This window comes from Centropristis striata, chromosome 12 (assembly GCF_030273125.1).
Source record: "Centropristis striata isolate RG_2023a ecotype Rhode Island chromosome 12, C.striata_1.0, whole genome shotgun sequence".
Lineage (NCBI taxonomy): Eukaryota > Metazoa > Chordata > Actinopteri > Perciformes > Serranidae > Centropristis > Centropristis striata.
In genome coordinates this window covers 21283393-21297961 of record NC_081528.1, presented here as the reverse complement: position 1 = coordinate 21297961, position 14569 = coordinate 21283393, and the positions used below count along the sequence as shown (strand labels likewise).

General features: G+C 39.4%; 1 protein-coding gene across 1 annotated transcript; it reads right to left on the bottom strand.

Annotated features, from left to right (window-relative positions):
• Window positions 1–2840: 2840 nt before the first annotated feature.
• lpar4 (lysophosphatidic acid receptor 4) lies at window positions 2841–14028 on the bottom strand. The gene is made up of 3 exons (XM_059345468.1): window positions 13748–14028; window positions 4712–5490; window positions 2841–4000 (listed from the first exon to the last, which is right to left on the bottom strand). The coding sequence occupies exons 2-3, from the start codon at window positions 5288–5290 to the stop codon at window positions 3512–3514; spliced, it is 1068 nt and encodes a 355-aa protein (XP_059201451.1). The 5' UTR covers window positions 5291–5490; window positions 13748–14028; the 3' UTR covers window positions 2841–3511.
• Between the last annotated feature and the right edge of the window lie 541 nt (window positions 14029–14569).

Genomic DNA, 14569 nt, shown 5'->3' with positions numbered 1-14569 from the left:
CCACAAAGTGAAATTACTCCACTACAAGTAAAAGTCCTGCATTCAAAACTTACTGAAGTCAAAGTACAAAAGTATCAGCATCAAAATGTACTTAAAGTATCAAAAGTCAAAGTACTTGTTATGCAGAATGAACCAACTTAGATTGTAATATATATTCCAAATATATAATTAGATTATTTGTATTGATGCATTTATGTAAGTGCTTAAATTTCGTAAAGACAGGGACCATTTAACTATTCAATATCCTGTTATGAGGTTTAATTTTAAAAAAAGTCTAATCACTTTTTAATTGATGATGTTTTTATGTTAAATCTCGACCTGAAAAGTAACTAAATGTAGTGGAGTAAAAAGTACATTATTTGCCTAAAAATGTAGTGGAGTAAAAGTCTAAAGCTACATAAAATGAAAATACTCAAGTAAAGTAGCCTGGGTATACCCAGACTGCCTTGCGCACTCGGATTTCATTTTGAACCTCCAGGCAGTCTGGCAACCAGAGAGGTTTCTTAGCCCTGTTTTAGGGATCCAATCACAGAACGGGGAGGGACGGCAAGACGATGACGCGTACTACTCGGCAGACGGAAGCTTGTAGTTTTCTTACGGATCCAACATGGCTGCAGTAGACGCAAAACTTTCTTTAGCTGTAGATGGTGTTTTAAATAGAAAGGCGAAAGGTGTCTCGGCGGCTCCGCTGTCCCCCGGCTCGTAGCGAGATCACCGGCGTTACGGTAGCGGGGCTAATAGCGGTAGTGTTACGCTACCGTAACGCTGTAACGGTAGCTATTAGCCTATTAGCTATTAGCCCCGCTACCGTAACGCCGGTGATCTCGCTACGAGCCGGGGGACAGCAGAGCTGCCGAGAGACCCGCAGCAGCTTGTTTATTGCCCATAAAATCAGTGGATGTTTGTGGCTGAATGATATGAGGGGGAATAAAGCGTGAAAATAAATAATCTTGCAGAAAGCGAGAACTGGAGAAGCAAAGCAGCAAGCAACACTCTCTCTCTCACACACACACACACACACACACACATACGGAAGCGCATTGCATTCACTGGATAAAAAAAAATTGACACCTTTTCTCGTAATTGCGAGATCCTGATCTCGTAATTACGAGATCTTTTCACGTAATTATGAGATCCTGATCTCGTAATTACGAGATCCTGATCTCATAATTACGAGAAAAGGTGTCAATTTTTTTTTATCCAGTGAATGCAATGCGCTTCCGTAATTCCATAATTACGAGATCAGGATCTCATAATTACGAGAAAAGATCTCGTAATTATGAGATCAGGATCTCGTAATTACGAGAAAAGAGCTCGTAATTATGAGATAAGGAGTCTATTTTTTTTTTTATCCAGTGAATGCAATGCGCTTCCGTACACACACACACACAACAAACATCAATTTCTGTCGCTCTACATACGTCATCTGGTATAACTGATACGATTGGCTAAGAGCTATGTACAGACGCTTTTGATAGACATTCTAAGCGCCCAATAAACGGCTCCGGAGGATCGTAAACCACGCCTCCTCTACGGAGTCTCATTTGTGATTAGTCTGGTGTTAGCAAGGCTACAAGTAAAGTACAAATACCTAAAAATTGTACTTTAGTACAGTACTTCAGTAAATGTACTTAGTTACTTTAAACCACTGTATATAGGCGACCCTGCTGCTGGTCCTTATAGCAGCTCAGGCCAGGAACATGCTTCTCCTTATTATGCTGTTGGCTATATTTCAGTTAGCAAGCTTACTAACTAGGTTGCTAATGGGAAAGTTCATAGTTTATTTTTTAAAAAGTGTTTGTATCATGGACTCCTGCCTCACAATGTTTGCAATTAATTGTTTCTTGTTTGTCTTTTACTTTGACAGAGGAAGGTCAAATACAGGTAGATGGTGCAAGACGGCTAAAAAGTTATGAAAGCTTTCTCCATTCTCGAGTCTCTAGCTCTCTTCCCCTAAAGCATGCTCAAGACATGGTCTATCTGTCAGTGAAGCAAATTGAAAAGCAGAAGATTTACCAATGCCCACTTTAATGAAATTAAAGAAGTCCCTATAACCTGCATTCTTTCTGATGGCCACCAGAGGTAACGAAAAGACCACTTGCATAGAATTCTATGAGAAAATCACCCTACTTTTCATCTAAGAACTTTATTGTAAGTCTGTATTGAGAGACACTCTAGAGTAGGCTGTTCATACTGAATAATGGATGCACCTTGCTAATCAAGATAGCCTGCTAGCACTAGCTGATAACTTAGCATCGTCCAAGTATGGTCACTTTTGGTTCAAAAAGACGGAGCTGGTGATGGCCAAAATGCCAAACTGAAGGCTCAGGTCCATAAGCCAATGGGTGACATCACAATGACTACGTCCACTTCTTTTAAAAAGTGTCAATGTGTGAAGAGAATGTACTGTATGTAGTGATGGTACACTCAAGGCCTTAATATTCACCAAATCGCCCGGAAATTCATACATGCAGGCTCCTGGATCTGCTGACATGACTGTTTTTCTCTACGTGCAGTGTAACACAATGATTTGGGGTACTTAGTCGACAGTGTTCACCCGTACTTTGGAGTGTGTGCACATTGCTGTGTGTAAGAGACTTTGAGCAGATCTGCAGTCTCAGGCCAGATTAAGACAGAGAGACCTCATTCAGAAGCAAACAATGGACCATTGCTCCAGTCATAATAAGCATTTGGCCTGTGACACAGCACACAGGCCAAGGTCCTCGACTGGATCAGAGCTGCCCTCTGCTCCGAGAGCAAGATGAAAATAAAGACCCAGAGGAGAAAAACTCCTCGATGATTTCAAACCTACAGTCACGGTGACAAAGGCCAGCTCAGAATATGTTTGATTGAACCAACAGGCATGACGCGGGTGACAGAAATAATAAATGCAGCCATGATAGCAATTCAAAACAGACATTTAATGGCCTCAAACCTCAACATGAGACACATTTAACTCAGTAGGTCAGCGCGCTGCTGTGTTATAGTGACAATGGGTCTCACAACACTAAAGAGTGTCACAACATTAAAGTCTAAAATTATGTAATGTGCTGTGGAAGCTCGAACTTTACAACAATACAACTTAAGGGCTCAGTGTGTTACAAAAGTACTAAACAGCATATTTCAACAATGTGGACGGAAATGTCCATTCTGTCCACAATCCAGTGCATTTGTGAGTGTTTGTGTGTGTTAAGCCTGAGTGATGATGCATTGCAGTCTCTTTTAGAGGCGCTGCGTGTCTCTGGACAATAGTCCTGGTGTGGCTGGGTCTCTGATCCCTGTAGTGTTCTCTCATAATAAACACACACAGATACATTCCTCTGCTCTCCAGTGGTGGATTAATCCGTAAAGCCCAGGCCATACCTCAGGACTTACCTCAGGACTTAACTAATCTGCTGAGTTATGTGTTTGTCACTTCCAGGACCAAACAGCTGATTGCATTAATTTTTAAAATTCAGGGCTCCTGTCAAACCCCCACTGTCCTTCTCTTCCTTCCTTCTTCCGTGCTGAGTCAGAACTGACTCTCAGACGTCTTTGACTCTTTGCCATTGCTGGCCTGAGTGTGTGTGTCTGTGGGGAGAGCGTTTGCTGTGTCCTGGGTCTCAGTGTCGCTGCGGGGGATGCTCTCGGGCCGGGAGCCTGGCCCTTTGCCCCCCATGGTCAAGCTTTTCTGGAAGCTTTCTGAGGTGAAGTAGTACACCACAGGGTCCAGGCAGCAGTTGAGGCTGGCCAGGCACAGAGTGATGGGGTACAGGGTTCGTGCAAAGCGCTCCACGGCGCAGTTAGCCAGGGCCTGGGTCCGCACCAGGGCGTACAGGAAGAGGATAGAGTTATAAGGGACAAAGCAGACGATGAAGATGCCCAGATGGACCAAAATCATCCGAAGGACTCGTCTCTTGCTGTTACAGCCGTGACCGACAGTCATCGGGCGCCGCAGCGTCCGCAGGACAAGCGAGGAACATACCAAGTTGGCCAGAAGGGGGAGAAGAAAGCCCACAATCTGGGAATTAAGAAGCAAAACAACATGGAACATTACTGTTGTCACTGTTGTTGGAACATAACATGTCTTTGGTTAGCTAAATTTAAAAAAATGTTTGTTAAAATGTGCCATCTAGAGCTGTCAACGGATATTCCAAATATATATTGCATATTCAAATTGTTTAAAAGAAAAACAGACATTCAATTATGAATTTAATATCTGTAGACTAGATTGTCCACTTGACGGACCGTTACACTGGAGTAACTTGTGTAGCATTTAAGCATGATGGTATTAGCATTAGCTAGCAGCTACCTGACAGCTGTCTAGTTAGATAACTTGTTAATCTCACCATGCTTAAACAATACACTAGTTACAGAAAATTAGCCAAACCATGTTGTTGTATCTGGTGATAGTAATGTGCTTTCCTACGTTGTGAAAAGAGCGCGTAGATAAAGCATTAAATTGTTGTTGGCTGGCTAGTTAGCTAGCTTGCTCGGGGACTCAGCTCTCACTCTAACATGGTGCAGGGAGAGGCATGTGGTCCTTAAATTGAGTTTTATGACATCGGACATTATTTTATTTGTTTATTTTGTAATGTACGGATATGTTAATATTTTGAAAGACAAGTTTATGTTGAAATAAATATACCCTCACAAGAAGGAATGTCTCTCGTTGTATTAGTTTTCCCTCTTAGGGACATCGTGTGATCTGAGTCTGTCTGTCGTCACTCACCTCGATGAAGATGGTGATTTTGGACAGGTAGGTCTTCCAGGTGCTCTTGGAGAAGCCCTCGAAACACGTGGTCTTTGCTCTGGTTGTGCTGTTGATGGTGGAGAAGAAGGTCACTGATATTCCTCCTCCTACAATAGTCAGCCACACAGCGGCACAAACCAGCGCCGCGTTCCTGCGTGTGCGGATGGAGCGAGAGCGGAAAGGGTAGACGATTGCCAGGAAGCGGTCCACGCTGATGCAGGTGAGGAAGAGCATGCTGCCGTAGATGTTGGTAATGAAGGCTGTTCCTGACACCTTACACAGTCCGTCTCCAAACGGCCAATGGCGGTTAACATTGTAGAAGACCTTGAACGGCAGCGTAAAGACAAATACTAAATCGGATAATGCTAAATTAGTCATAAACATTGTGGTCTCGTTTCGCATCTTCATCCGGAAGCAGAACACAAAGAGGGCGGCACAGTTGGTGATCAGGCCCAAGACAAAGACCACGCTGTACACCACCGAGTACAAGTTGTACTTGAAGGAGTCGTCAATGCCGCAGTCCTCCATTCCGGTCTCGTTGAGCACCAGGCTCGCCATGGTGACAGCTCGGACAGAGAGGGGAGCTCCACAGAATAAAAGGGAACACCAAAGGCGTCAGGAAAGGAGGGAGCCGGGGCGGATATCTGGGGACAGGAGGTGTCAGCAGGGGATCCACCAGTCGAGACTCCTCCAAGTCATCGTGGACATTCAGACAGTCAGACAGTCAGGATGCACGGCTGCACGGCTGGTCAGTCATCCTGTGGAGAGAAAAGGAAAAGCACACAGTCACTTCCTCGCTATAAAAGTTACAGACTGAGAAGCAAACAACTCAAGTTCTCCATAAGATGAAGCATACGGTGCACCCATAAATCTTGAGCTATTTGTAGTATTTTAAGTGTATTAAAGTGTATAGAAGGCAGACATTTATTCCATGTTATACCAATTTCACTGTACTTAACTTAATTTTATCTTAAATGTATAATGGATGTTATATAGTCATAGATAAGAAAAAATTACTAAATATTACAAATGTTTAAAAACCAACATACAGGTGCAACTCAATAGATTAAAATGTCATATAAAAGTGGATTTATGTCAGTCATTCAATTCAAGAAGTGGAAATAACACATTATATAGATCCATTACACACAGAATGAAACATTTCTTAATTTATTGAATTTCTTTTAATTGTAAAGATTATGGCTTACATTTAATGAAGACCTAAAATTCAGCGTCTCAAACAATTTGAATATCACAAAAGACCAATTTTCAAAAGTATGTTTAATATGGAAATGTTGGCCTCTGAAAAGTATGTAATCTATATGACTCAATACTTGGTTGGGGCAGTTTGACTTGAACTACTGGAAATGGACTTTTACATGATATTCTAATTTATTTAGATGCACCTGTATAACTTATTTAGTCAATTTTCAGTGTTGGCAAAGCTGTAACATTCAGTTAAATGCATGTGTGTCAGTTTGTGTATGGCTTCATGCAGTGCATGTGTTATCCGTCAGTATAAATAAAGTCTCATCTGTCCACAGGGTTTCTGTTCACATGGCAGTGTGGCATGCGGCCCTCAGGCTGTCATCAGGTCTGTGAGAGGTAAACAGTTGCCAGATACAGCATTATGTACTGTCGATTAGGAGCTACATTCATTCTAGCTAAAGGGCCCCGTTTAAAGCCCACTACCAACCACAAATTACACAAAGTATCTGAGGCTGAGCTCCAACTGGAGGAAGTAAATAAGTCGGCATGTTGGCAGCGCTGAGCTGCTCCCACCATCACAGAGCAGTGTTGTCATGATACACAATAGTTTTGTTGTCAAACATGAACAATGAAAATGATTTGACATTGTGGAAGACAATGTATTTTCTAGTCCTTTCCTCAAAGCAAAATCTTTGTGTGATGTCAGAACAGGAACTAGATTGTTGGGAATGTAATGTGTTGGATTTGCAGAGCGCCAACTATGTTATCTCTATCACAGTGGGCTGTTATATGAAGTCAATTGATTTCTACAGCCACAATAAACTTAATTTCTGAATTGCGGAAGTGATGACCAAAAAGTTGTCGATCCAATCAAAAATGTACATTGTACGGTTCATAATGGCCAATTCTGCATGATTCTAATAAGTGTAAAGGTTCAGGTTTGTAGATTGGAAGCCCAAGAGTAAACATAACTGGAGAAAAAAGACTGGTCTCAATGCAGCAGGCATTTATTTAGGTCACAGGTAAAGTTATGCAGTGCTGGACATCACTCTCGCAGGACTCCAGTCAGAATGAGTCCCGATCTCTGTAATAATTCACATTTCATCTTCTACAGAAGTTGGACTTACACTTAAACCTAGTTCTATTGGCCACTTACCAATGACATGGACAGACCAACAGCTGTCCAAGTCTTGTTAGATTATTCTGATACACAATGTGTGTGTGTTGTTCTTACAGGCACGTATCTATGATCTACAAAGCCTAAACATGATTATAGTCACATCTTACTGCTGTGAGAACACAAACTGTCTGTGCTCCCACAGGCAAAATCTGTGGGAAACAGTGGAGCTGAACACAATTGCTGTCTGAGCTATCGGCCTTCTTATAATTATTCAAATATAACAGAATAATCTGAATAAATATATGATTATTGTGTGTATTGTTGTGTTACACTACAACTAAGTCTTTGCAGATTTGAGTTTATATAAGGCAGCACATAACATATATATTAATCTATATTTTTTAGGATTATAGTATCTTTTGAAATTATTAAATGTTTGTGGTGAAAATGAAAGTTGGACCAATAGCGTATCTTTGCAGGCTGATGTCATGATGAGAGTTTGGAGCTAGGGCTGGGCGATATATCGATATAAAAAATATATTGATATATTTTTAAATGTGATATGGACTTAGACCAAATCCCATATATCAATATAGTTTAAAAAATATATTTATACAGAAATGCTGCTCTTAATAGGGTTTATCATATTTAGTTATTTTGTGATGTTCGTTATTCTTTTCTCACATAAGTATATTTATTTCAGAAAAAGATTGGCCTATTTTATTTCATAGGCTATTTTTATTTAAGATATTTTTTTAATTTAAATGTGCACTTTATGGAAAAAAACATTTTTACTCCTGTTGTTATACAGTATTTATGTTCACTTAAATAAGCAGTTTCAATATAACTACTTGTGACATGTCATATTTGGCTTTAATTTCACTGAACATTTGCTCTCACTTTGCAACAAAAATATCAGGATATATATCGTATATAGATATTCAGCCTAAATATATCAGGATATGACTTTTGGTCCATATTGCCCAGCCCTATTTGGAGCAGGAAAACACTGCAAGTAATCCTCAAATTACAACATCAAACATTACAGAACATCTCAAAGTACGACAACAAACACACCCACTTGATCCCCATCTGTATATAACGTAGTGTTTTCCTGTATGCCTCTAGAATTATTAGATACTCGGTACAAGCATGTTGCATGCTTATTTGCTCACTGATGCTGATGAGATTTACTTAGTTATCAAAATCTGGTATTGAATGACAAGATATTGATCCATACTCATAGAGGCCATCCAGCTGGAGCCTAAAAGTATCAAAGTTTGGTACCCAGCCCCACCTACTGTCCAATGTACTCTTTCACAAACACTGACACACTGTACAATCTCAGTAGTTTCTGCTTCAAAATAAATATTGCATAATGTCTGTACCATGAAGCCCCGTGCCAAACAACTGATACAGTGTCAAGGCTACTCCATGTTGACTGTCATATAAACACTTCCGCAGTAATGTTAGACGCTTACAGTACGAGCGGTGGAGGGGAGGTGGATGGGTCAAACAAACCCTGGACTTTGAACTCGTAGAGTTTTGTGTCCCATGTGAAACAAGAAAGTGTTGTTATTTTGAGTCAATATGTGTAACAGCATACAGTAAAGTTCAGAAGCCAACCCTGCACTTTGACCCTAACATTAGTCAAGTGCAGAGGTGGAATGCAACAAAGTACATTTACTCAAGTACTGTACTTAAGTACAATTTGCAGGTACTTGTACTTTACTTGAGTATTTCCATTTTATGCAACTTTATACTTCTACCTCACTACATTTTGAGGCAACGTACTTTTTACTCCACAACTTTAGTTACTTTTCAGGTTGAGATTTAACATAAATAAACATGATTAATCTAAAGTCATTAGACTTTTTTTTTAAATTAAACCTCATAAGTCTATTAAGTAGCTAAAACGAGCCCTACCTTGAGAAAAATAAAACAGTGCTTGCATAAATGTACCAATAATTACAATAACAATCTACTAATATATTTGGAATATATAAAACAATCTGAGTGGGTTCATTCTGCATAATGAGTACTTATACTTTTGATACTTACTAGTGGAGTAATCTCAGTCTGGTGTTAGTACTTTTACTTAAGTAAGAGATCTGAATACTTTTTCCACCACTGGTCAGTGGTTTTATTGCAATAAATTAAGTTTCCTGTGAACATCCACCATGAATGTAATGAGCAGAATGTGACCAACTGTCAACAACACGTCCAAAACTGAAGCATTACATATTTGGCTTTTCGATATATTTAGGCTGAATATCGATATACGATATATATCCTGATATTTTTATCGCAAAGTGAGAGCAAATGTTCAGTCAAAGTCAAATATGACATGCTTCAGTTTTGGACGGGTTCTGTATGCATCTGTATCTGAATCTGCTAACTGATTCAAGCAGTTATTACTTTATGTCACATTTTCAATATTACGCTAATATCTATCTCCATAGACATTCCGAATATACGGTGACTAAAATGCAAACATATTCTCAGCTTCAGCCACCAAAAGCTGACTTTAGTGTTTGAGTGTTGGATTGAATTGGCGAATATGTAAGTGACTCAGGCAAAACAAGGTGGAGGTCATTTTCCTCTCTAACTTCATCTCTATCTCAATCTAAAAAGGAAACTCCACCATGTATTTCATCTCACTGGTTGGGGAAAATAACTATGCAGCAGGTAATGTTTTCTGTGGCTCCAGAATGTGTTTCCAAAATCTGTCATTGTGGTTATAACGCATTGAGATTAGAGACTACGGGTTTTGTAGCACATCCTGTGTAAAAAGCTGAAGAGTTTGAAAGTTAACCAGGCAGGGAAAGGGTTTTTGGAGCTTTGCCTATGCTTTGGACTAAAACATCAGGAGATATCGGCTTGCCTTTGATCATTCTTTCATCTTTCTTTAAATCATCTCCTTCCCAGCTCCTCCAGCTTCATGGGAATGTAATTCTGAATCGCTACAGCGCCCAATTTAGCAAGCCAAACCAGCCTTATCTTGTGTTATGCAACAGGGCTGAAGCAGCAGCGAGGTGGTCGGCCTTCTGGCATCCAGTGTAAAAAATCCTGAGTGTCTCTGGAAAGATTCACTCTGTCGGTCTTTTCACCACACACTCGCAGTCGCACACAGACACACACACACACACACACACACACACACAAAGGCGACGCTGTGAGTGTAAGCAGTCCATCAGCCCTGTCCTGTGCCAGCTGCAGTGTGACATCTTTACTGCGTTTTCACACGCCTCCCAGAAAGCCCCCAGCGGTCCCCACAATACCCTCACTGTACCCGTCTGCACCAAACACACACTTACATATGCACAAGTCTCCACACGTGCATACACAAGCAGGCAAACACTTACATGTGCCAGTCCACACACACACACACACACACACACACACACACACACACACACTGTTGGGCTCTGTGTACCGTGGCTCCGTCCCAGGACCTCTGACAGTGCCGGCTTCATATTCAGCTGATGTTGTTTCTGCAGGGAGCCAAGTCTATAGAACATTGAATTTGGCTGCTATACAGTTTATGTGGAAGGGAAACAAGAACCACCTCCACCACAGGGACACATTCAAAGCATGTTGTGGATTTCTAGGAGTCCTGCCGAGGGATTTCAGACCCGAGAGTGTGTGTGGGTTTCATGTACAGGTCGTGGACAGCTGCACATTAAAAGGGTTTCCCCCCGTGGTCGGCCGTGGCAGTGACAGGAACAGGCCTCTGGGACCCGCTGATCTGAACGGATCGAGTTCAGGCTCAGCTCACATCCAGCTGTTCCTTTCTCTCACATGCTCAGAGGAAGAAGGCAAGGAGAGTTGAAGGTGGAGGACAAAAGGAGGACATCACTGCTTGGTAGAGCTAATGGAGTTATGTACAGAGTATGTTTTTAATCAGAGAGGTATTGGAATTATGTCTCATACACCAATTTCATGAATACATGAATATGAAGTCCTCCACATACTTCTTTATAAGGCAGGTTTTTCTGGCGGCCGCATTCCACTTTATGATGAATAATGCACAAGTTGAATGAGCTGACAGGAAACATCTCACTGAAGTTGTACTTTACCCATTATTGTGATTTTAAGCATTTTGCGATATGGTGAGTATAGCAATACATTATATTGCGATTAAACTGTTTAACTGCATTTATTTTTGTCAAATAAGAGAAAATTCTCACTCTATTCATCTCACCTCACACTTTTTATTTCTCCACAATGAGAGTCAAACCCACAGACTGACCAACAAAGTATTCAGTCAAACTGAACTGATATCAAACATGTATGGACGACAACAACTGCAGCATTTTATCAAACTTTCAAAAACTTTAGGTTTCACTTCTATCAATTGTTTTGAATGAAACATAAAAAAGCCTAACTTTGCAGCGTTATTTCGACAATTTCCCAACACAGTATCCTGACGCACATGGTGCCTATAGATTTAGGATAAAAATGGTGAAAATACTGACGCCAAATAAACTATAAATATCAATACTTGGTGGCCATGAATCGATATAATATTGTGAAACTATGCTGTACAGATTTTTCCCAACCTCTAGTACCTTCTTTTTTTTTAAGTTATTTTTTCCGCCTTTTCGATATTGGCAGAGATCCAGAGTGAAAGGGAGAGACATGGAGGAAAGGGCTCCGAACTGTTTATATATGTATATATATATATATATATATATATATATATATATATATATATATATATATATATATATATATATATAATACGGTTGCCCATGAAGTTGGAAAATTTTGTTTCAGACACAATTTTTCAATTTTGTTTCAGACACAAAAAAAACTAAGACACAATTAGTGGTTTCATTCTCAATGTGATATGTTTGGAGATTGATTAATAACGTTTGAGAAGATATAAACTTTATAGAGAATAAATGTCACAATTATTTGGAAAGAGGTAAAAAAATATATATTTTACTCCAACTTTATGAGAAACTGTGTACGTATACAGTACTGTGCAAAAGTCTTAGTCAGGTGAAAAAAAGTTTGAAGGCAAAGGGTGGTCACAGCAAATATTTGATTTACATTTTTCTGCTGTTCACTCATTGTGTTAATTCATCAAAATAAACTATTAACATTTCTTTTTTTTGAAAGCATTCTTATTTTACAGCATTCACCTGCCTAAAACTTAGCTGCCTATTAGGTACTGGCTGCAACAGAAGAACAATTACTCAAGTACTGTACTTCAGCTCAGCAGGTATTTGTACTTTACTTGAGAGTTTTCATTTAAACTATTGTATACTTCTACTCCGCTACAAATTGTAAGAAGAAATTGTACTTCTTACTCCATTACATTTATTTCACACAAGTAACTATGGAGTTAATTACATTAGCCTGTATTAAAAGGTGTTTATGTTGTGTGTGTTGATACTAATGTAACTAATGTAACTAAGTACATTTACTCAAGTATAAATTCAAGGTACAGTATATGTAGTCGCACTTTATGCGACTTCATACTTCTACTCCACTAAATCTCAGATGTAGGAAAATATTCCTACTTTTAACTCAGCTACACTTGATTGGCAGCTTTAGTTGCATTAAAAATTAAGATTTTTGCGCACAAAACTTAAAAAATATGTTTCATTCCAAATTTAACTGCCCAACAAATTATACAAGAACAGCTGACGAGGTAATTAAAATGAGTTTTTCACAAAATAAATGCAAACATGAGTAACTCTAATCGATAATAAGAAAATATATTATATTATATTATATTATATTCACAATGGGCATTATTCTGTGTTGATTAATTTTCCTTTTGAATGCGTTCAGTTAATATGTATGTTTATACTTATATACTTTTAAAATTAATTTTCAATGCAGGACTTTTACTTGAACTACTTTTACTGTGCTTTTTTTGCATCAATGTTGCATTAGTGCTTTACTGAAGTAAAGAATATGAATACTGAATACTCCATCAGTGTGTACTTTAAGATTAAGATTAAGATTTCCTTTTTTTAGTCCCACAACAGGGAAATGTCCAGAGTTACAGCAACAAATTGGATACCAAAATAACAATAAATAGTTAACAACAGTATAAACTAGAAATACAAGAAAGGTATTAGTAAAACATATACATAATAATAACATATGTAAAAAATGATTAATAATTTACAATTTAAACAAGTAGAAATACAGTCATGGAAAAATGATTAGACCACACTTGTTTTCTTCAATTTCTTGTTCATTTTAATGCCTGGTACAATTAAAACTATATTTGTTTGGACAAATATAATGATAACAACAAAAATAGCTCGTAAAAACATGGAAAATGTCTAGATATCAGCTCTTAAATTAAACTCTTATCAGCTATTTTTGTTGTTGTCATAATATTTGTCCAAACAACAGTTGTACCAGGCATTAACATGGACAAGAACTTGAAGAAAAAGGGGTGGTCTAATACTGTTTTCCATGACTGTATAGAAATATTAACAATTCAACAAAAATACAATAATAATAATGAATCAACAATAGTTTCTAGCCTTGTCAATCAGCTAGTCTGAGCTCTTTCGCTGCACAGCTTTACACAGCTGCTGTAATTGCAGTAAATGAGTTCCCTTGTGAGTAAAGCAGCTACCTACAGTTTTTCCCAACTAAAGACACAACATGTTTTTGTGAACTTGTTGTGTGAAGACAAAGCAGAGTGGACTTACTGGCAGCTGAATGGATGGTGACAGCTCACCTCCTGCTCACTGATGTTTGTCAGTGTGGCAGCAGTGCAGCGGCGCAGCTGTCAAAAGAAAAACTCCATACTTTGTCCTCCCAAAAGTTTCCCTGCTGCTCAGTGTGTGTGTGTGTGTCCGAGTGTCCCGAGTCAAACTGCACCAAACTCACACGAACAAGTCTTGAAACTACTTTTAAAGCTAATTAGCGAGTGTGAGGTCTCTCCAATTTATCCCGACGACTCGCTCCGTCCGTCCGTCCGCTACTAACGGGACCTCATCACATCCACACCGCGCCTGCTCACCCGGGGGGTTGGCTGTGCGCGAGCCGTGTATGCGCGTGCATGTGCGTGAAGGGGGGCTGCTTGCACGGCCACAGGAAACAGGACAATAGCACCTCGGCTGGGCAGCAGGGGGGGGGGGGGGGGGGGGGGGGCAGGGTGAATAGGGGATTGTGGAGAAGGAGGGAAGGACAGAGGGAGAGAGGGAGAGAGGGGGGAGACAGGCTGGTGTCATCAGCTGGAAGGAGGGCTGGCTGCCTATTAAGACCAGAAACATGCCTTAATTATGTAATATAGACTGAACAGAGTTTTTATAGTATATTAACAGTGGTGGGGAAAAAAGTATTCAGATCTGTTACAAACAAACAAACAAAAATGACAAAAAACACACATAAAAAACACAACAAATTACAAGAAAACATATATAAAAACACAAAGAAACACAAAAAAATACACAAAAACATACAAAAACACATAAAAACACACACACAAAAAAAAAAACCTCACAGAATTACAAAAAACAGAAAAAACA

Coding starts and splice junctions, on each gene's coding strand:
- lpar4 (XM_059345468.1), bottom strand. CDS start 5,290: ATGGCGAGCCTGGTGCTCAACGAGACCGGAATGGAGGACTGCGGCATT. Junction 4,001..4,711: donor AAATCACCATCTTCATCGAG/GTGAGTGACGAC, acceptor CTTAATTCCCAG/ATTGTGGGCTTTCTTCTCCC.